Source organism: Brachycentrus maculatus, unplaced genomic scaffold, assembly GCF_059751285.1.
Source record: "Brachycentrus maculatus isolate JH-2025_06_01 unplaced genomic scaffold, ASM5975128v1 h1tg000029l, whole genome shotgun sequence".
In the NCBI taxonomy this organism is placed as follows: Eukaryota; Metazoa; Arthropoda; class Insecta; order Trichoptera; family Brachycentridae; genus Brachycentrus; species Brachycentrus maculatus.
This window is the reverse complement of record NW_028280783.1, coordinates 1,058,108-1,083,068: the sequence shown is the minus strand read 5'-3', so window position 1 is coordinate 1,083,068 and position 24,961 is coordinate 1,058,108. Positions and strand designations below refer to the sequence as shown.

General features: G+C 31.5%; 1 protein-coding gene across 1 annotated transcript in view; it reads right to left on the bottom strand.

The window, feature by feature from the left end:
• Positions 1–574: 574 nt before the first annotated feature.
• The window catches only part of magu (SPARC related modular calcium binding-like protein magu), a 45,462-nt gene continuing 21,075 nt past the window's right edge, over positions 575–24,961 (bottom strand). Inside the window, exons 6-11 of the mRNA XM_088271345.1 lie at positions 17,479–17,574; positions 7,415–7,542; positions 5,435–5,627; positions 4,440–4,533; positions 2,836–3,104; positions 575–957 (exon numbers count right to left, since the gene is read on the bottom strand). Coding sequence (XP_088127471.1) covers positions 881–957; positions 2,836–3,104; positions 4,440–4,533; positions 5,435–5,627; positions 7,415–7,542; positions 17,479–17,574 — 857 coding nt within the window. The 3' untranslated portion in view covers positions 575–880. The remainder of the gene's footprint in view (positions 958–2,835; positions 3,105–4,439; positions 4,534–5,434; positions 5,628–7,414; positions 7,543–17,478; positions 17,575–24,961) is intronic.

Sequence of the window (24,961 nt, the reverse complement as noted above, 5' to 3'; positions counted from 1 at the left end):
TACAACATTTGATCACACGAATGTGTTTCCTGTTTGCCGCGGATAATCTATCTACTGAATACTACATTTACATGATAATATCACATTTTGATTGTGCCCAAATACTTGTTCACAAAATCTGGATTATCTCCAATAACAGGAGTTATTTTCATATTATTTTTTGACATCTCATCAAAGATGAAGAAGAATATGGCGTTTCTCATGTGTGTGATTATAATCCAGGATTCGGACCTCACATACTAATAAAAGAGTTTCTGATCAATAAAAAGCTTCTTTTGATCTCACCAATAGCTGTCTCGAGTGAAGTTCTAATGATTCAAGAAGAACAACTTTTCGAAATTGGTTCATATATATAGAACTTCCAATAATTTGAATAGTGTGGTTGTCAATAATGGGTAAAATTGGTGAACGTTACACGTGTGAAAAGTGATCACTTAAACCAGCCTATGACGGTCGTCAGCCCCGTAAATGCCCAGACTTCTATATTCTTCATCATTGATGAGATGTCAAAAAATATTATTTACATTTTTTTTTTCTAAATTATAACTTATCGGGGAAGAAATGAGAGACAAAATGTGTTTTAAGAAATTAGAAATATTTATTTCGATAATATAATAATGAATCATTTATTATGCTTAGTAAATTTATATACTATTAATGCTTTCTTAAATTAATGACTTAATGCAATGTTATCATTTTACATGACTGTTGGATGATAATGAATACGGCGATTGATTGCCTGTCGTGACATCCATTTGGAGAAATGGATTAAAACTATAAAGCAATTTTTACAACAGCATCCTGACTTGCGACGAATGCTTCTGCGACCCGGGCTACAACATCTTCCTCTTGTCTGTGAACCCTCTTGTTCGTCGTAACTCTAATCACCCTTGAGGTACGATTCTAACGGATTCGGGCCTTTTCTTTTCGACGTCGGGGGGATGTTGGTGCTGCCGACTGAAAAAATACAAATAATTTGACATTTTAATTTAAGCATTATTTACACGTATTATCTGCGTTATCAGGAAAGTTATCTTAAAGATTTAATAAATTAATCATGGTGATGATTAATTGAGTAAATCTTTGGACCACCAAAGAGATGGATCGCAGCTGGGAATCAACATCACAGGAGGCTAATCCCTCTTAAAAACAGGCCACAAGGCATCCACCAAGAAGAAGAAAAGAATCATGAATATAAAATTACTGCACACTGTTAAACACTTTAGGTATGTCAAAATACTTGTTCACAAATCTGGATTATCCGATAGTGATTAATTTTGCGCCACCCTGTATAATAACTAACATTATGTATAAATAGCCACTGCACTGTCGACTCGGCATGATGCAAACGTATGCACAATACAAGAACAGCTGTGGGAAATTGTGAATTTTGACCGAAGTTATGCAGTGTCGCCCTTGTACGTTGCATTCATTCAAGAGAAGGTGAACGATTACACTATGTATTGACATCCATATAGCGTTGACATTGGCTGCATTTTGCACAATTGTTTCATTGTGTGCTTGCTATTGAGTATTATACAATGTAAACCAAGATAAAGTCACATTATTATGTCTATACGATTATGTTGTCATATTATATTTTTGTATACGCACTAAACAAAGTACATTTTTTTGTGTGAAGAATTTCAAAGTAATGATATATTGTCACGGATTTTCAAAAAAAAATTCTTTTGCATGTCACAATATATTATAATTAATTACAAGTACAAAAAATATATAATATTTATACAAAAACATCCCGCAAAGGTATGGCCTGTGTGTGAGTACACATTTTATTTTAGGTTATAATAAACAAACTGGCAAGAATACAACAGACATCAGAAATAAAATTAGAATTAAAGTGCTAATATAAACTAAAAATATTTGATTTTAACAGAAAAAACAGATTTAAAAAGGCGATTGAATAAAAACAAAATAATTTCAGATTTTTTTTTAAAAATCTCTGTGCGTAATGTGAGTAGTCTACTTGCAAACCACGTTACGTTAAAAAAAAGTTTTTTTAGCCAATAGCTCCAATTTAAAATATTGACGTCCATCGCGATTTCGACTTACGTGAACTCGTACTTACACGATTTAAAAAAATCTCAAGTCGTTTGTTCTACCCAACTATAACAGTTAAGATCTCAAACAAATGTTAATTCGATTCTCAAATTGATAATAAAAGAAGACATTCCATATTATTACATACCATGCTCATATTATTACATACCATGCTCATATTATTACATACCATACATAAAACAATTTTTTTATTATTCTCGACTCAATTATTTCGAATTTGTCGCGTAAGTAGAGTACTTAGTGTATTTAATAGAATAAAATGACAACCATGTAATTTTTTCCACATGAATTTTATTTGACCAGCGACCGGGTTTCGTCATAACCCATATAATCGGACCAGTCTGGTGATCGGTTACGACGACACCCGATTGCTGGTCAAATAAAATTCATGTTGTTATTTTATTCTATAAAATGCAGTTCCACCAAGAAATGTCAGTGTGAAAGTTAAATTTTACTGTATTTGTTAGTCCGCCTCCTTAGTGTAATGGTCAGCACGCTCTGCTACCGTTCTGTAGGTCCCGGGTCCGATTCCCAAGGGGGGTAAAATAAAAATAAGTGATTTTTTCACTGTTATATTTATTCAATATTACCCTGGACTGGTACCTCAAGCGGAGGGCTGATCACCTTTTATTCATGCGTAAACGATCAAGATAACACTGCGTTTATATGACGCAGTGCCCTATGCACCATTGGGGTGCAGATAAGGGTTTTATTATTATTTGTTAGTAAGTAAACTTTTTCCAATCTACTCACCTTGGTCAGTGCTCGGAGTGGTATGCAGGTTCGCGTCGAGGCAGTTCAGCCACTCGGTCATGCTGATTTTTTTGTCATGGTTGATATCGCAATACCTCGGGAGTTTCTTGCCGCACCTCCTCAGCAGGTTGTTGTTGCTAACCAATTCCCGGAACGACTTCCATTCCTTCCTTTCCAAAATTTTGTTCTTATTTTTATCCAGAACTACGAAGCTCCACGTAGCAATCTGTTCCTCTTTAGAAACTGGCCATTTCGAACTTCCGATTGAACTAAAACGACAAAACAAACATTGCATTCACTTTTATATATTATGTTGACAGAAATGTTAGTAATATACATAAGTATATATACAGCTGGGGATTGACTGGAGCATTTCGTCGTAACGTAACATTCGCGGCGAGCATGTTACGTTACGTTATACGGCATTACTGGCTGACCGCGATCAGTGCTCGTTTAGAAAAAAACTGCTCGCTTGTGTTCCACATTCATTAACGTAGTTTTTATATCCTTTTTGGGCGCTTGTCCTCTACCCGGAATTTCGTGTAATTTTATCGTCCGGCAAGTCAGTTAGCGTTTTAAAATGACGATTGGCTTGTGCTTTTGTCCATCTTTCTTCGGATCGGAGCTCTTGATCGGTGCGTGAACAAGTTGCGCGTAAATTCGATCACGTTAAACTGTCGTAGTCGTTTTCATTTTTCAAAACCGGTCTGCCGGACGGTGAAATCCCGTGTAGTGGACAAACGCCCTTTGCATTCGTAGTTAAAATGTCGGCCGACGAAGACGTGATTCTTGGTTCTGTTATTTTAATAAAATGCAGCTTACTCCAGATTAATAAAAAAAAGAAACTACTGGATTTCAAGATTCGCGGCGAGCATCCGACTTCGGATGGAGCACTTGGAACGAGCGACGAACAGCTCAACTCGTTGTACTGACTATACGAATGCTCGCATCGTAATGAGTTACGTTTCGACGGTCAGTCCCCACCTTACGAGGAGCTCAACAAGCTGCTCTCCAGCGCGATGATCATGGCTCGGGGAGGGGTCCTGCCTAACACCTTGGCCATTCTCCAGCCCATGAGGATCAAGAGGAAGGCGTTACAATTTGTCGGCTCATTCATCTCCAGACTCAGCCCACTCGACGTCCCGAGACCGATTGACAACGTTTTTAATCTATTTATTTTTTGTGTGTCATATCACCATCATCCTATCATTATTAATATCCATGTCTTTACAAGCGCCCTTGAGGTAGTATTCTACAAAAATGGCGCTATACAAATTATCGAAATTATTTTTATTATTATAACCACCTAGATTTTTATGTCTACCGGCCGGGGCATACCCGTCTCTTCGTCAGGACAATGACTAAAATATTTAAACAATAATACTCGTCACCGCCATAGATAGCACTATTCGCACACTTACAACTATACCAAATATTTATTATTTGTAAGTGTGTGGATAGTGCTATGGTGGTAATGGGTAGCATTGTTTGCATGCTGTTGCAGTGATTGTCCTGACGAAGAAACGGGGATTTCTGTCCACGCGTTCGATTTTGTAATGCGTTATGTACATAAATAAGGGGGGATTATAAAATATAAATCATACCCAACTACGGATGCGTTTATTCCTGTCACCATCTGATTGTTCAGAAAGTCCATCAAATCTCGCAGGAATTTAATTTTTCTTTGTTCCGGACACCCTGTAAACAATAATACCAAAGTTGTAATATTTCATGTAATAATAAAACTAACTAACCATCACGCCGCTTCCCGCCATACCACCCTGTCTTTGCAAACATTATTCGCCTCTTCCATAATCATGGATCTCCTCGTACATACCCACCGATTATTTCGACTCCTGACCCGGCCGCTTTCAAGTCTTTGGCATACGGGATTGTGCCAAGTTTTTTTCGGTCTTTCTTTGTTTCTTTTACCGACTACATTTGCCTCATAAACTTGGTTAACATTCATCCTTCCATGCCTAGCTTCCATACATAAGGGTTGGATCAAAACTCCGTTGTGCACTGCCAGTTTAGCTTTCTGTTCCCAGCATTTATGTTACTACATATCGCTCACTACTTTCAACAACGTCATAAATAAAAAAAATCTTGATTTTTCAAGATATCGTTTTTAAAGTTTAAAAATATAATACAATGTAAAATAAATATCAAGCCACTTATTGATCTTTTTAGTTATAACCTGAATGTTTTTTCTCCATTTGAAAAATGTTAAGTATATATAAAAAAAAAACAATACCTTTTCTTCAAAATGCAAAACCAACACTTTCTGCCCTGTAGCGTGTAAATATTAATTAAAAAATATGCCGCTTTTGCTGGGATATAGTACATTTTCTTGGCATTCCGAAAACACACACAACTGAAAATTTACGATTTTTGATATATGACGTTCTTGAAAGGAGAGAGCGATATGTTCTTCTCCGTCTTATTCCTCATTGCTGAGGGTTGCGACCCTTGCAGAAGCAATGACTGTTCTCCAGTTATCCCTTGACTGCGCTGCACGTAGCACTCCAACCCTTGAGGTGCATAAATGTAGCAGTCACCGGCTAGCGTATTTCCTAACTCTAATCTAAATATTGGTTACCTTTCATGGGCCTGTGAATGGTGGACGTGGCTTCACACTTGGGATGTTGGTCCTTCTTGGATGTCCCAGGGATAGGTTTTCCAGAGTCCTGGTTTACGCACCAGCAGTATCCTGTAGAACGATAGCATTGAACATTCTGGTATCGTCCATCCGCTGTACATTCGGGGACGTAAAGAACTGTATCGCCATTTCTCTGTAAAAAATAATGTTTTTAACAACAAATATATTGATATCATTTTATTATTTTTTGACATACCATCAAAGATGAAAAAGAATACCGAAGTCTGGGCATTCACGGGGCTGACGACCGTCATAGGCTGGTTTAAGTGTAACATTCACCAATTTAACCCATTATTGACAACCTCATTACTCATTTTTTTTTAATTACCTAACGTCCAAGTGACTCTGAAATCTAGCTACGGCTTATGCAACACCGTTTATCATGCCCCTACTCAGACTTCAACTTTATAAGTTTCATAGCCTATGCCTACTTGTGAGTGGGTTTACTCTTTATGTTTAAAGTTACTATAATTTCATGTAATTCATGAGTGAAAATTCTAGGCAAAAACACTCGCTATGTCACTACTCAAATTCTTGGAAGTTCTATATATATGAACCAATTTAGAAACATTGTTCTTGAATCAATAGAACTTCACTAGAGACATCTATTAGTGAGATGAAAAGAAGCTTTTCATTGGGCAGAAACTCTTATATTATTCCGTAAATGCCCAGACTTCCATATTCTTCTTCATCTTTGATGAGATGTCAAAAGATAATATGAAAACTAACTCCTTTAATTGGAGAATCCAGATTTGTGAAGAAGTATTTGGACACACTCAAAATGTTATTGTTATTATGTAAATCAAGTATTCAGTAGATAGGTTATACGCGGCAGACAGGAAACACATTCGTATATACATACTTGTAAGTCTAGGACAGGAATCGACAACCTTTTGAACCAAAACAACCAACGTGAGTAGCAAAACGGTTTGGAAATTTTTGGGGAGCCAATTTTTACTTTACAATAATTTTATTGCATATATTGTATGTTTAAAAGGTGCACGAAAATGATTGCATCTTTTATAAATAGGTATGTTTGCTATCAAACGAGCCTTTTATTGGCATATTGAATATGAAAGAGGTTTGTAACTAGTGTGGTATTTCATTATTTTCAATGTTTACATTTTTAACAAGAAAAAGGTGGTTTTATAAGGGGTCATTTGTGCCTAAACGACACCATCCCTCCTGATCTAACCGAACTAAAAATTTCTGTATAAATGTCATTTTGAATTTGACATAAAAAGAGCCACACAAATTCCTTGAAGAATCACATCACTCACTCCTTTCAAGAACGTCATGAATAAAAAAACTTGATTTTTCAGGATATCGTTTTTTAAGTTTAAAAATATAATAAATTGTATTAAAAATAAATATCAACTTATTCTTATTGCGCTTTTTACTGTGCAACAGATCTTTTTAGGTAAAACCTGAATGTTTTTTCTCCATTTGAAAAATATTTAGTATATTTAAAAAAAATAATTAAACAATACCTTTTCATCAAAATGCAAAAACAACACTTTCTGCCCTGTTGCGGGTAAATGTTAAGATAAAAATATGCCGCTTTTGCTGGGATATAGTAGATTTTCTGGGCATTCCGAAAACATGCACAACTGAAAATTATCGATTTTTGATATATAACGTTGTTGAAAGGAGTGAGCGACATGTGGCTTGCGAGCCACACGTTGCCGAACCCTGATCTAGGTGCATTTTATTCCAGCTCTACATGAGTGCTTGAATAGTGGTTTTAACTATCGCACCACCATGGATCTCTTTAAAGGTTGTAGCCAATTGCAAGCACGTTGCAAATGACTAGTATTGTATAATGCAGCTACTAGTGTAGTAAAAAGCCAACGAGATAATTAACCAAGTCAGAGAGACATAGATACACCACAAGTTATAAATATTTAATATATTTGTTACCTGTTCGTCTAAAACAGATTTCCTATCAGAAAGACAATCGTTGGAATCTGAATCGTCCTTTGATCTATCAATAGGGTCATCTAAGCCGGGGAAGTGCGCCGAAACTCGCGTCAAGCTGCCTTGCAGGACTGAAAATAAAAACTGAGATATAACACTTTTAATTATTTTAGTGAAATCTTAACTGCTTTATACTTTAATGTTGAATGTTTCTCTGGAAACCTATACCGTGAATTATATGTTATATATAATAAAAAAAAACGCTTACTAACAATAATAATTAATCACTAATTACATAGATTTACGACTTTTATTAATCGAGGAAAACAATCTAAAATATTTCAATCTTTACATTACAATTATACTATTCAAATAGGTAAAATACAGTTCATGTACATGTACAGTTTATGCACATGTACAGTTCATGAACATAATACAGTTAATGAACATGTCCTTGTGTTAAAATAGCTATTCAATGTTATGACCCTCGGTAGATTTAAGGTCAGCTGTGATTAAGACGAATTAAGACAAATTAAGTCAAATTAGGACATTATTGCTTAATTATGTCTTAAGTTTAGACTTACCAGACAATTAGTAACATTGTTTCGCTTCGACATGAACACAGAAATATTTAATACGCCGAAAATTTTCTGCAGCGATTCGACTCTCCCTGCCTTTGGTGCGTCGCCATCTGCTTCGCATCGATTGCTTGATTCATTCATACTAACATGCGTGTTAGCATGCATTTTAATAATATGATATACATCAGTTTTTAACCTTTGAATGTTCTAATGTACTAAATACTAATGATTGCTAAACGCTCTTTACAAAGTATGACACTTTGTCACAATTAGCCGCCGGTAAACAGTCGTAAATTCTGATTTCGATTTGTTTTTAATGTGATTAAAGAAAACACTTCGTTTTTTACCACTTGAGTTTTATTATAGACTACATGTTTCAGAAGTTAAACTTCCATCATTCAGGTCTGTATAATAACAGATGTTATACATGATGTTATTATACAGACCTGAATGATGGAAGTTTAACTTCTGAAACATGTAGTCTATAATAAAACTCAAGTGGTAAAAAACGAAGTGTATTCTTTAATCATTGTAACATGTCTTACCACAAAGTTAATGCCGAAACAATAAATAAAATATGTTTTTAATATCATGCAATTGTTTTAAAATTTTAGTAAATTTCATTCTACTGTATTAATCGACGTAAGAACAAATTTATACTAGCATGCGAAATAAAGAAATACGACGGATATTCGGTATCCTTAGGTATTCCAGACTTTTTTCAGGACCTGCTCAAAACTTTGTTTCGCGAATTTGCGCTACTGGTACCAAACTAAACTATTTCGAAATAAATACGTCAAGTTTGATAAAATACTGACTTTATCGGGGAGTCAACCCGAGACCTCTTGCTAAATGTATTTAACTATCGCTACAAACCCATTTTTAGTATCCCAAAAATCGTTGACATCGCAAACTCAAGCTGAAAAAAGCAATGAGAGTTAAGGAATGATTTTTTGCTTACAAATATATATTCACGATTTCGAGCTGTTGGTAGATACGAGTATTTAACGATTATATTTTGTCCGCCTCCGTAGTGTAATGGTCAGCACGCTCGGCTACCGTTCTGGAGGTCCCTGGTTCGATTCCCAAGGAGGGTAAAATAAATATAAGTGATTTTTTCACTGTCATATTTATTCAATATTACCCTGGACTGGTACCTGAAGCGGGGGGCTGATCACCTTTCCTTCATGTGTAAACGATCAAGATAACACTGCGTTTATATGACGCAGTGCCCTATGCACCATTGGGGTGCGGATAAGGGTTTTATTATTATTACTATTATGACTAACAATTTACACAAAAAAAAACTAAAAGGCTTTCATTTTATACTAACACAAGAGATTTTACATGTACTATGAAAACTTTGCAAAATTATGTTACCCGAATCAAACCATTATGCATTTTATCGGTAAACATTCATATTTTGGTAGCTAAGCAAGTATAATTTAACTAATTCCATTTTCCTATGAAATGAGGTAATTGATTGGATATTGTATAAAACTTGAAACCGAGCTGATGAAATTGCAATTTTAAAAATAAAGACTTATGTACCATATTGTAATGTACATGTACCCAGTGGCGTGCACAGATAATTAATTAGGGTGGGCAGTAGAGGTAGGTAGTAAGGTAAGCTAAGTACTACTTAGTAAGGTAGTGTAGGTACTGGTTGCGTTTTCATATGTCACGCGGGTAAGTTAGGAAAGGCACTGCTTTTCTGCCTATATGGAATGCACGCCCCTGCATGTACCTACTATATAAACATAAACACTGAAAATATTTTACATACTAATCATGCAAGCAGTTTGATGAGATTTTGTTAAAAACAATACATAATTTTGAATAATTTGTACAGCGCCATTTTCGTAAAAAAATATCTCAAGGGCGCTTTGTCGTATATATATATGTCGCAAAAGCAAATGGGTATGAAGAAAAAAAAACACAAATATTATATATGGATGTTTACACATCTGCGTAAGAATACAAAATATATACGTAATATTATGTATGAAGATCATAAACATTAGAGCAAAATTCAACTTGTCATGAAAACAATCAAGCTCGAGCTATTACTATAAAATAATAATAAACCCAATCATACAAAATATGAACACAAGTTGTAATTTGCAGCATAATGTAATACCGTAGGCAGTTGATATCAGCCGAAAAGCGGTTAATTCGTGTTTGTAGTATTTATGAATGCTATTTAACATAACAAATGGAAGCATAAATGTGAATGATAGCACATTCTACGGATGCAAGGTTTTTTACCTGATCATTGAGAACAAGATAAAAGAAATTCACTTACATACGTAGTAGAAGATCAACGAAGAAGACGAGTTGTTGGAAAAGAGCTGTAGGAAACAGATATAGGAGAAAAGAAATTCATTGAAAATACAAATCAAGTTATAAAACGAACGAATCGTTTATCACTGTTCCCATTGATATATCATAATATTTGCCGATCTCTAAAAGGATTTCTGCGCTTGTTAGCGATTTCCACACTGAAGTTGAATTATATACAACATTTGTCACACAGTTTAAAAATAGTTGGTATCACCATAAGTGAACATTTTACTAAATTAAGCTCGTAACTAAAACAGTAAAAATGTCCGCGAATACCTTGTCCTTTAAAGAGAACTGTTTGGGTAAATGATGGAGATTTAACGTAACATAAAAGTTTGGCAATCGAAAATACAAAACACCACTTTATGCGTCTGGTAAAGACATTACGTCTTACCAGCGTAAGGTAATAATAATTGATTTATTTACTTTGATTCAAAACTTTGTAATCGCGTTGCTCTTTTTGAAGGTTCTAATTATTGTATTATTTTACAATATAAGCCTGTTATTATTTACATAGTAAATAAAATACATACTTTTATACTTAATGATACCTCTTAGTATAATGGCGTACATAATTTTGTCACCAGTTCAAGATTTACAATCGCCTTGAAAATTCGCAACAATGTCAGAACGACTTCCATAAAAAATACATTCAGACATTTGTGGCTATGAAATAACACATAAAACCGAAAATTAAGATGCTGAAAACATCATCAGCCAGAAAAATTAGAATGACCCACAAATATTTTATGACCCTTTTTTTAAGAGTTATGCTCCACATAGGGAACGGATGTGGATTAACTAAATTAATGTTTTATTTTTAGGTATGATATTGATGGTAATATGTATTTGAACTCCGAGTTATTCATTGCTGTAATGGTCTCAGCACCCCTTCGAAATACAAAAAAGTATGCACATATTTTATTTCATTCATTCGAAATTACGTGGAAATTTAAAATACGTAAAAAAATATAACCAGAATTAGTCGTAAAACATAAACATCGCGATGGAAAAACTGCACAGCTTTTGTTTAAAAAATCAATTCAATGCTCTCAAAATATTCCTGTGACAGAAATCATTTTCAATTTTAATAATGAAAACAAAAAATTACGAAATAAAACCGATAGCTATTTCGACGGGTATCCATAGTTGCTTTCGCTCGTAAATGAATGAAAGCATTCACAATGACGAGTTTTTATTTTGTATATCGACAGTGAATAGGTCAATTTCTACTCTAAGTACAATGCAATGAGCCCTCACAAGACGATATTGACTTTTTTTGCCAATGCACAATATTGAACTCAAAAATTGAACACTTTGTTTATGACAGAAAGTATTTTAAATATCGTTTCTGCTAGTGTTATAGAGTTTCAAATTGTAAACATTTTAGAAAAGGACAGTATATAATTGTTCGTATCCATTATCACAAAAATATAAGCAGTCAATAAAAAAATTACGATATTCAGCACTTTGGAATATTTGTATAAAATAAATTATAAACACAAAAACAGAGATCATTTCAAATGTGAATATATGCAGCGCTGTTGTTGTACATTTTGACATTGTAAAATTATACTTTAAAAATTATATAAATTGCTTGCGTGTCACAGAAAGAATTTAAATCATACGCATATCTAGGCAGAACTAATCTTATGCTAAGAATTTGGTGAGGAGAGGAGAATGTATTATTTTTTTAATATCGAAATTTAGTCTTTTTAATACGTATACACTTTTGACAGCAAAACAGAAAAAAATATTCGATATTTAATGTTCCTATTTTTGTGTTGCTTAAGACTATAATACTATAAAATATCCGGTCTGTCTAGGGATGTTTTGATATACGCTAAAGTACTACTTTAGCGTATATCAAAATAGAAAAAATGTAAGTGTTACTACACCCAAAAATCAATACGTGAGAATAATTCACGAAGTTAACTTATGAAATTAAAGAAGAAATAACTGAATATGAATAGTCAGATGCAATTTTGTTGATATATAAAGTTGTAAAGATTTTTACTAAGGATGATATCGAAAGACGAAATAGAAAAGAGTGCATTGTGTAATGTGCGTGCGTGCTAAGGTGTGACTACAAGTTAACAAAAAAATGTAAAGTGTGTTCAAACATGTGTGGAAGAATACTAATTTCAACCACACAAGAGATTGTCAGTATGATATTTGATTGATTCCTTGACAGACAGAAAAGTTCTTTTAGGTTTAGGTCAAGTATTTTTGCCAAAATATTTATACACAGAAAATTTAACTGAAAAAGTGCTTGAAATATAAAAGTTTCCCATACTCTGAAATGATGGTTTAAGCTCTAATTATTCCACGTCTAATTTCATCAAATGATAACAAAACGTTATTTTCAAACTAAATACAGATATGTATGTCGAAATTTTATTAATATCAAATTAATAAATTAAGTAATAACACGGTGTATAAAGTGATTATTCAAATCAGGCAATGACAGATTGTATGTTCCGTAAATGCCCAGACTTCCATAAAATCTTATTTATATGAATTGAAGTAAAAGCTATCGATAAAAACGTATTTTCATATTATTATTTTGAAACCTATTTTCGACCCCTTTATTATTTATCCACTCTCCATGGTGCATTGTCATCTCCAAGGTGATAGATCAATGTTAGTACATCCGACTTGTTTAGCTTTTAATAAAAGTGTTCACAGCGATCACGTAAGTCTCAGAAGCAGAAAAACGAATAAGACCAAACCACGACAAAGAAGCCTACGTCACTGTTTTATTTGGCGCAAAGTGGAGTAGAATCGCATCCAGAACGTACAAGGAGATGAGCAAAGCGAGATGATATACAATACATAGATTATCGTATTTTGAGATTTAAGAATTTCACACATTCATGACATAGTGCAAATCGAATATATTAATGACTACAACATTTTGAGTGTGTCCAAATACTTGTTCACAAAATCTGAATTATCTCCAATTACAAGAGTTTCATATTATTTTTTGACATCTCATCACAGATGAAGAAAAATATGAAAGTCTGGGCATACACGGGGCTGACGACCGTCATAGGCTGATTTAAGTGATCAATTTACACACGTGTAACATTCACCAATTCTACCCATTATTGACAACCACACTACTCAAATTCTTAGAAGCTCTATATATATGACTCAATTTAGAATTAGAAACCTTGTTCTTAAATCACTAGAACTTCACTAGAGAGATCTATTGGTGAGATGTAATATAAGAGTTTCTGCTTAATAAAAAGCTTAATAAAAAGCTTCTTTACGTCTCACCATTTCAACATATACATATATGTTTATTGCATATAAATATTTATTAAATATTCAATCATTACTATGACCAGCCTTGTATTTTCTGGTTGCACATTTGCCGATCTTATCGAGCGAGCTTTCGTATTATAGCATAGTGCTGAATCGCATGCAATTAACAAAAATCAGTTTTCGATCACGAGTCACGATTCTACACATACTCATCTGTATTATACATACAGATACATATGGTAGTGCAATATAGAGAGCTTCAGTGCACTTCAGATACAAGCCCGTCAGAGTCCCCCCAATGTCAAGATTCAATCTATCATTACCAACGGAATCGCTCACTCCTTTCAAGAATGTCATAAATCAAAAAACTTGATTTTTCAGGAGAACGTTTTTTATGTTTAAAAATATAACACAATGCATTAAAAATAAATATCTAGCCACTTATTGAACATTTCACTGTGCAACAGATCTTTTTAGATAAAACCTGAAGGTTCTTTCTCCATTTGAAAAATATTTAATATATGTATTTAAAAAAATAATTATACAATACCTTTTCTTCAAAATGCAAATGCACTTTCTTTCTTCAAATGCACTTTCTGCCCTGTAGCGGGTAAATGTTTAGTTAAAAATATGCCTCTTTTGCTGGGATACAGTACATTTTTTGGGCATTCCGAAAACATGCACAACTGAAAATTGTCGATTTTTGATTTATGACGTTTTTGAAAGGAGTGAGCGATATGTCTTTAGCAAAAATGGAACATTTTGAAGAATAAAATATTTTAAGAACAACTATAAAATGTGTAACTGATGGCAATTTATCTCAATTTCAGTAAAATCCTCAGCGGATTATAGCAGCGCCGTATTGTTGCATCCTGTACTTATTTACTACATAGTTCACGTACGTTACATATGCGTTATTTGTGCAAGAGTCTGCAAACAATATACAAATCGCAAAACACTTAGAGTTCGTACCTAGAACAAAGATTCTAAAATATAAAATTACGTAAGACGATAAAACATGTCCGACATCGTGCTGTCGAAGTAGATAAATAACCTTTAATGGTGGATAATTATAACCAAAACATCCATTCAATTCACATACTGCATTATAAATATATCTAAGTAATTGAATTTTCGTGAGTTTAAACAGCGTTTACATTATTTAAATTAAATATTATTAATATTATCACTAAGAAAACGAAATCTGAGACTGTTACTTTAAACATATATTTTTTTTAATTACACTTAGAATAATATTATTTTGTATAAGTAATGTGCTAATCCTAGATATTTAGCATTCAAATAAAAGTTTTCAAACGAATTACCAAAATATGCGTGATTTCAAAGCCTCTAACAGTTTTTTCGTATCACATAATGATAGGTTATCTCAAATAACTTCAATTCCGAAGTAATAACCTCACATGCAAAATTTAATGAAAAACAGGGTTCGCACATTACTTTTGAAATTTACATTAATTAAGTAAATAAAATATTAAAACATTTTAATCTTACAGTGTATGATCGATATATTGCGACCGGTAGAGTTGTATCGTTGAAATGACATTTTTATCGTTAACTGCATGTAGCCTTTCGTGGATCCAATCCATGTGACGATAAGAGATAATGAACATAGCTAGCGAACCACGCTAATGAGTAGTTGCTCATCGTAATGAGTAGTTGCCCCTGTGAAAACCGCGCTGATATTCGCTATCGATAATGTCTCAATATGCAAAATATGAAGTAACAACGCGGGAATTTCAGTACTGAATCGCGCGATAACAAAAAAATACTTTTCAATAATTTAAGCTGTAAAATACGCTCAAAGAATATTGTTTACAAAATGCCTTAAAAGTCAAACTTATCTCGATTTATTGAATTATTTGTTAACAAGTGCCCACTGTTTTCAAACTACGGTTATTAGTATCAATATAATATTATCGAAACTGGCACTGCAACTACCACACTAATCACAGCTGGAGGAAATTATATTTTATTTAGGAATATAATAAACCTCCGGTAGTGGCTTGTCATTCAGTTATAAACGTAATATATATACACATATATATATATATATATATATATATATATATATATATATATATATATATATATATATATATATATATATATATATATATATATATATATATATATATATATATATATATATATATATATATATATATATATATATATATATATATATATATACATGTATATCGTAGTCATACAGGAGAAAGTGACCATTTTTTACAAAAACGTGATCATTGACTATTTGATATCTTACAAGCTTAATATTGCCCTGAAAAAAATCCCAAAGGATTTTAAACTTGAAAGTATATTATATTGATTTGTGAAAAATGACAAACTGCATTGATGTTTATTTTCTTGCCAAGCAAAAGTGACTTAAATGGCCCTCCTGAACATTTTATATTTTGGTCACTTTCTCCTGTACGACTACGATATATATATATATATTTACTGAAGATATAAAGGTATATTTTCAGTTAAAATTTTAGGCATTTCATTTTGCAATTGAAATAAATAAACTTGTTTCCTGTGAGAGACCTTGTTCATTATAAAATTATCCTAGTGATCTCTTTCGGTTAAAAATAAAATCTTCCGTAGCGCAACTTTCTTTTCGTCGACTCTACCAGAGACGAAACGTAAATTAAAATGTTTTTTTGATGGGATTTTTGCCTTTTTAAATCATGCAACTTTGTTATTTTTTTACGATTTTAAAATACTTGGTAAGGGAGTTATTGAGAATAAAATTGATAAATCTGCCACTGTAAAATAAGGCGTTGTCAAAATACTCGTATGTTTTTCAATACGTATTACTATAATTCTTAAATAATTTTACTATCAAGAAAATAACACCATTTTAAACATAATAATACAGAAATAAAAAAGTTAAAAAATAGCATAAGAGGATTTAAAATGAATTTGATAAAAGCCGTTTTAGTTTTATGGTAGCATCTGACATGGATGAGATATCCTGGGATCAATTCCTTTTCTGCAATAACCCGGCACATATCTACATATTTTCTAGCTAGGACAGCGTGCTAAGTACTAATCGAGTAAAGCTAATATATATATATATATATATATATATATATATATATATATATATATATATAAATATATATATATATATATATATATATATATATATATATATATATATATATATATATATATATATATATATATATATAAATATATATATATATATATATATATATATATATATATATATATATATATATATATATATATATATATATATATATATATATATATATATAAATATATATATATATATATATATATATATATATATATATATATATATATATATATATAAATATATATATATATATATATATATATATATATATATATATATATATATATATATATATATATATATATATATATATATATATATATATATATAAATATATATATGTATATATATATATATATATGTATATATATATATATATATATATATATATATATATATATATGTGTATATATATATATATATATATATTGAAATATATATGTATATAATAATTTTTTTGTTTTTTTTTTTTTTAACTAAAATTTAAACCTAATCCACCACCAGTTGAAGAAATTATTTATTATTTAATGAAAATATTTTTAAACTGTTAGATTTGAAAAAAAAATAGAACCAAAGCCTCCATCACTTCAGGAAAATATAAAGTTTAAATCTGAAACGAATCCACCACCGTGTGAGGTTTTTTTTCAAAGTTAGATAATTTAGTGATAGAAGTGCAGTGTGGTAGGTGCAGTGCCACGATAAAAGGGAAGAGTGAAGAGGCGCACGTAAGAAGAATGACATACGCAGGGCCGGTTTGGTTTTCTGGATCTGGCCGCGCCTGTGGCTCCTCCGTAACCCGGCGCCCTGCGCCCTTGGCTGCGCCAACCCTGGGTTTGTTGCTAAAAGAATACACACAATTGAGAACAATGTAATGCATTAAAAAAAATATCTCAACAAAGATAATGAAGAATACGGAAGTCTGGGCATTTTTGAGATGTATATATATATATATATATATATATATATATATATATATATATATATATATATATATATATATATATATATATATATATGTATATATATATATATATATATATATATATATATATATATATATATATATATATATATATATATATATATATATATATATATATATATATATATATATATATATATATATATATATATATATATATATATATATATATATCGAAGTCATACAGGAGAAAGTGACCAAGTGCATTTCTTACAAAAACGTTATCATTGACTATTTGATATCTTACTAGCTTAATATTGCCCTGAAAAAATCCCAAAGGAATTTAAACATGGAAGTATAATATACTGACTTGTTAAAAATGACTAACTGATGTTTATTTTCTTGTCAAGCAAAAATGACTTAAATGGCCCTCCTGAACACTTTATGTTTTGTTAGTTGGTCACTTTCTCCTGTATGACTACGATATGATAATTGGAGATAATCCAGATTTGTGAACAAGTATCTGGATGCACTAAAAATGTTGTCAACAAAATATTGGTTGAAATAAGATCGGCTCACGTCCTAATGGTTCGTGGTATTTCAAGTATTTATCAAGATGTCTTGACAAATTTTTGGGCCATTCTTAAATGTATTGCTACTTTTAATGGAGTATTTTGACAGTTAATTAATGCTTATTTATTAAATATAATTCATAAGGCGAATTAAATATGAGGAGATTTTTCACATTATTTTTTGACATCTCAACATAGATGAAAAAGAATATAGAAGTCTGGGCATTTAAGGAGCTTACGACTTAAAGTGATCACTTAAACTAGCCTATGACGGGCTTACGACCGTGATCACTTTACACACGTGCAACATTTGCCAGTGAATGATAAGGAAAATCGCAAATTTTCAACTTGAAAATATGCAATTTTGATTTAATTTATATTTATTGGTGAGATGAAAAGAAGCTTTTTATTGAGCAGATACTCTTATATTAGTATGTGAGGTCTGAATCCTGAATTATAATCACATACATGAGAAACGCCAGAAAATAATATTTTCATTTTTATTATTTTAACTTATAATTTGACCAGGTCATTTATTCACAACATTTTGAGTGTGTCCAAATACTTGTTCACAAATCTGGATTTTCTCCAATTATCATATCGTAGTCATACAGGAGAAAGTGACCAACTAACAAAACATAAAGTGTTCAGGAGGGCCATTTAAGTCATTTTTGCTTGACAAGAAAATAAACATCAGTTAGTCATTTTTAACAAGTCAGTATATTATACTTCCATGTTTAAATTCCTTTGGGATTTTTTCAGGGCAATATTAAGCTAGTAAGATATCAAATAGTCAATGATAACGTTTTTGTAAGAAATGCACTTGGTCACTTTCTCCTGTATGACTTCGATATATATATATATATATATATATATATATATATATATATATATATATATATATATATATATATATACATAATATAATTATAGGAGTTATTTTTCATATTATTTTTTGACATATCAGCAAAGATGAAGATACTTAAATACAAAAAAAAACCTGACTAACAGAAAACAAAAATAAAATAACAAATAGAAAATTAAATTAAAAACTTTAAAAATATAAAAAAGATTGAAAAGTAAAAAGTTAGGAAGCATGTACTACATGATTAATACGACTACAAGAAAAATGAGCTTAAATCTGTCTCGTCAAATAAACTTAAGTTGTTAACATTTGACATATAGATGTTAATAACTTAAGTTAACTTAAGTCTTTGTGGAATAAATTAAACAGTTTTGGAGCTATGAAAAATGAGTCATGATTTGCAAAAAGTTTTTACTAATAAATTATTCATTATTTGGCTAGATCATGATTATTTTTTAGGAAATAAATTTTAGCGCACGAAAACATATTTAAGACACTGTTGGCAATAGATTTCTCGTAGCTCCAAAAGTTCAGCTTCCTGAAATAATTGTTTGGAAGGAAAAGTTGAATTTATATTAATATAAACACTATTATCATAGTTCTACTTCTTATAATATCTATTGTATTCTTGCCAGTGCCCTTTACTATGACCTAAACTGTATTGTATACCCACACACAGGCCATGCCTTTGTGGGATCTTTTTTTGTATTTATATTTTATAAATATATTTTGTTGTATGATGCAAAAGAATTTAAAAATTAAAAAAAAAAACCTGTACGCTTCAAGATCTCAACACTTATATTTGTACATATATCTAAAATAAAATGCGTATACATTATTAAAAAAACGAAAACCTTAATAACTAAAAGAATCTTTTGTAATAGAGGGAAACAATTTGATTGATTAGCTGAAATTACGGGCTATGCAGTATGATTGGTAACTTATCTTGTATAAAGCTTGATGCGTGTATGTACAGGGTGGCGCAAAATTCATCATCCTATCGAAAGATGTTATAATTTTTGCAAATGGCGTCGTACGTCAATCATATTTGGCGTTTATGAACTAAACAGCTGCAGTATACGAAAAATGGTAAAACCGGCACAAATGTGTAAATAAACTGGTAGCAGCCACTTGACGGTTACTATATTTTCCACTTAACAGAAAAAAATGTTTAAGTCAAAATAAAGTTTTCTATAAATTTTTATTTTATTTAATAAAAATGTTATTCACAAACGAAATTGGATGAAAATTGAAAATTCTTCTCCTTCCTGCTAAATCTATTATTTTATATCATACCCTTTTTTTAAATCTCTTAATGTTTTTTAATAGTTTTATAACATAAGTGTGGAATTGTTTAATTGGCTTTTTTTTAACGTAACTATTTTTGTTAATGTAATGTAATGTTATGTAATGGTGTAAGCGGAGGGCTGATCACCTTTCCTTCATGTGTAAACGATCAAGATAACACTGCGTTAATATGATACAGTGCCCTATGCACCATTGGGGTGCGGATAAGGGTTTTATTATTATTATTATTGATGTAATGTTTATTATTGTTAATGTAACTATTGTTTATTATATCATTTTTTATATGTAAGCTGTACAATTCCCGAACGAATAAAAATAAAACTAAAATAATAAAAAAAATGATTAATTTTGCGCTACACTGTATAATAAATTGCATTTTACGAAGACCCTGTGCATGAATTGTATGTTACGCGCGACGGGCGATATTATTATTATAGCTATTGCCGTTGTTAGTTAAGTGATTAATGAGGGGCCGTTTAGATGCGCGATTATCAGATTCAATGTTGGTTTAACAGTCACGGACATAAAAACAACAGGAACATCTTTTGAATAATCAATTTAGGGAAGACACACATTTACTTTAATTTATTGTTTCGGCATTAACTTTGTGGTAAGACATGTTACAATGATTAAATAAAACACTTGTTTTTTACCACTTGAGTTTTATTATAGACTACATGTTTCAGAAGTTAAATTTCCATCATTCAGGTCTGTATAATAACTAAAATATAAATTGTTCTATAAATAAAGAGAGGGATTTAAAGATTAGAATCAAAGAACATCATAGCGGTCTTGTTAGTAATTATTTTTCGGAATTTGCAAATCACATAATAGATACTAATCACTCATTTCACTCTAATAAATTAAAATTATTACACCTTGTTCCATAAAAAGGCCAAATTATGAATTATCTTGAAAATTTAGAAATCAAAAAAAACCTAAATTCTAATAATAATTTATTAAATAATATATTGTTTCAAAATTCTTCACCTTTGTTTTCAAACTCCGCCCCTTGACTAACCCCTTCCCATAACTTTCCCCTCTCCTTATTTTTAGAACAATTTTATATTTTATATTTTAGTTATTATACAGACCTGAATGATGGAAGTTTAACTTCTGAAACATGTAGTCTATAATAAAATTCAAGTGGTAAAAAACAAGTGTTTTCTTTAATCATTGTCACACATTTACTGCCATAAGTATTGGTGATTAACAGATTGATGATATTATATATTGTATCTTTATTTAGTTCTACACGGAGCTTTTTTTTCTTCATATAACGAGATGGAACAGCGATTCGGTACCTTTTTTCACGGATATATATATTTTTAATTTTCAAAGTCAATTAGACAAAACAATGTTTGCGCTTACTTAACTACAATCTACATTTACATATATGTAATAATAAAACCCTTATCCGCACCCAATGGTGCATAGGGCACTGCATCATATAAACGCAGTGTTATCTTGATCGTTTACACATGAAGGAAAGGTGATCAGCCCTCCGCCTAAGGTACCAGTCCAGGGTAATATTGAATAAATATTACAGTGAAAAAAACATACATATATAATTCGTCAAAACGATTAATTTATATTTTTTTAATTTAAAAATCTTTATTATGACATCGCTATATATCTTGTTATAACTCAATTATGATGTCGACCGGTTTCGAAGCAAAAAAACTTCTTTTTTTATAGGAAGAAGCCGTATGCTTCGAAACTAATCGGCGGTATCATTATTCTGTAACAAGAGATTTTATAACAAAGTTATTTTTCTAAACAATATTTTTTTATTTATCTTTAAAAAACATGTTGGTAGTGTCCGCCTCCGTAGTGCAATGGTCAGCACGCTGAGCTACCGCACTGGAGGTCCCGGGTTCGATTCTCAAGAAGGTCAAATAAAGATAGGTGATGTTACCCTGGACTGGTACCCGAAGCGGAGGGCTGATCTCCTTTCCTTCATGTGTTAATGATCAAGATAACACTGCATTTATATGATGATGTGCCCTATCCACCATTGGGTTCGGATAAGGGTTTGAAGATGAAGAAGATTGTCCCTTTAAAAACTTCGTTCAATTAATTCGCAATATACAATATAACTGAATTCTTTAACTCCTATAATATCTCTATATATTTACTTACATAGTTTAATTTAGATTTCTTCTGTCGTAGAAAATTTCTCAGCTATGTTTCGTATTATTTGGAGCCTTTTAGCATTATTACACTTTTACCTTTTATTACACAAATACAGAACAATATTCTATGTGTTGTGTGCAGGGGCGTGCTTTCCATACAGGCAGAAAAGCAGTGCCTATCCTAACTTACCCGCGTGAAAACGCAACTAGTACCTACCCTAGCTTACTAAGTAGTACCAGCTTACCTTACTACCTACCGCTACTGCCTGTCCTAGTAAGTAGTTCCTAGCTCACGTCACTACAGTCTGTTCACAGTTATTTTACCCCTAGTTAATTATTGTTATTATTTATTTGGCAGTATAAATAATTCAAATAAAAATAAAACTAGAGGTAAAAATAACTGTGAACAGACTGTACCTACCTCTACTGCCTGCTCTAATTAATTGTATGTGCTCGCCACTGGTGGTGCGCTTTTGTAAAGAAGAAGTAAAGTTTTTTTATGTATTAAATGTTGAATCAAACACTGATTTTTTGAGTATACTAAGTTGTATATTATTGTTAAAAACACATCAAAATCATATTTGTAACAATTGTTTCGCCTAGTTATGGCATTTTCAAATTGCAAAACAAAAAAAACTAACAAACAAAAAAATTTAACATTTAATACCTAAATTAAAATGGAGTTCTACAAATTAAACGCCAAATCCATAAATACGAAGTAAAATATTCGAGTCAATGGACATGTTTGCACTGCTTGCCCACCAACGTCGTGCGACGCGAAGCAACGTCTCGGATGCTGATTCGAGTTAATAATAAAATAAAATGAAACAAACTTTTTTATTATTAACTTAAAGTTGGTCACGTCACATAAAGATTTTATTGAGTCATATGGAAAACAATAAAAAAACGCCGGATATCACACGATGCAGCAACAGTTATTTGCTAAAAAACATACGATACGATAGTACTAATATATGTGAGTATATTCGGGTTTTTGAAGAATCACATAGTCAAAATTCAAAATCTGAATTATATTCTCAACACATATCATTAATTTATTTATTGATTCGGCGTTTAATTTGTAGAACTCCATTTTAATTTATGTATTAATTTTAAATCGAACATAGATTTTTTGAGTCTACTAAGTTGTATTTTATTAACAAAAACACAAAAAATTAGTAATGTGACAATTGTTTCGCCTTGTTAGGGCATTATCAAACGAATGTTCAAACGCATTCGTTTGATAATGCTCTAACAAGGGGAAACAATTGTCACAATATTAATTTTTTGTGTTTTTGTTAACAAAATACAACTTTGTACTCTCAAAAAATCTGTGTTTGATATAAAATTAATACATAAACATATTATTATTAATTAAAGCATTTACGTTGCGGTAAATAATTTTTACTATCATAATTTTTTTTGCAAAAATGTTAGTGGGTAATATTAGAATATTTTTTGTGTATGCGTGCATGTCAGACCTCAGCCGTGAGTACATGTTTGTTCTCTAATCCTTAGTGCATGTTGGTCTTCGGATAAACCAAAATCGGATGTGATCAACATTTTATATATGTAGAAGTGTGTGAATGTAGTGACGTGTAGTATTATATAATAAAATAACAACTGTCTAGTTTTATCCAGGTGAAATTTATTTGACCAGCAACCGGGTTTCGTGCAACTGGTGATGACGACTAGTCTGATAATGTCGGTGATGACATCTCTTTTTTCTTCATGAGCCCTCTGACCTCCACTGCTGAATATAGGCCTCTTCCCCTTCTTTCCATTTCCTCCGGATGCTGCTCGCAAACAGTTTTTATACCCCATAGCGACTATGTCGTCGGACCATCTCTTTTGGGGTCTACCGACACCTTTTTTGTTCTCCCATCGTAAAATCCTTGGGGTCCATCTTACATAGTTGTTAGTTACTTCTTACCAAAAACTACACAATTACTTTTTTTTTAATTCTATAAAGTGCAGTTCCATCATTAAATTTTAGTACAAAACTTAAATTTAATATAACGTGTAGTATTCGGCTGTCCAAACTCAAAACACAGTAAGGGACATTTTTTTGTAGTGCGTTTTATTTGCATTTTTGGAGTAGAATCTAATTAGTCCAAAAATGCAAAAAAACGTACTACAAAAAATGTCCCTTACTGTGTTTTAAGTTTGGACAGCCGTATTGTTTGCATGCTGAGTAGTGATTGTCCTGACGAGGAGACCGGTACGTCTTGAAACCGGTAAACAAAAAATAATCTAAGTCTATTATTACTATTTTTTTGAAAAAAAATATAAAAGTGTCTGAATTATTTAAATTTGTTGCCTTAACCTGCGCAGGAAGAACTATAGTATATCCTGATATTTGAGTTGGTCTCCAAATGAGGGGACCCGTCTAGGGCTAAGGTAGTACATTCATACTGTAATCAT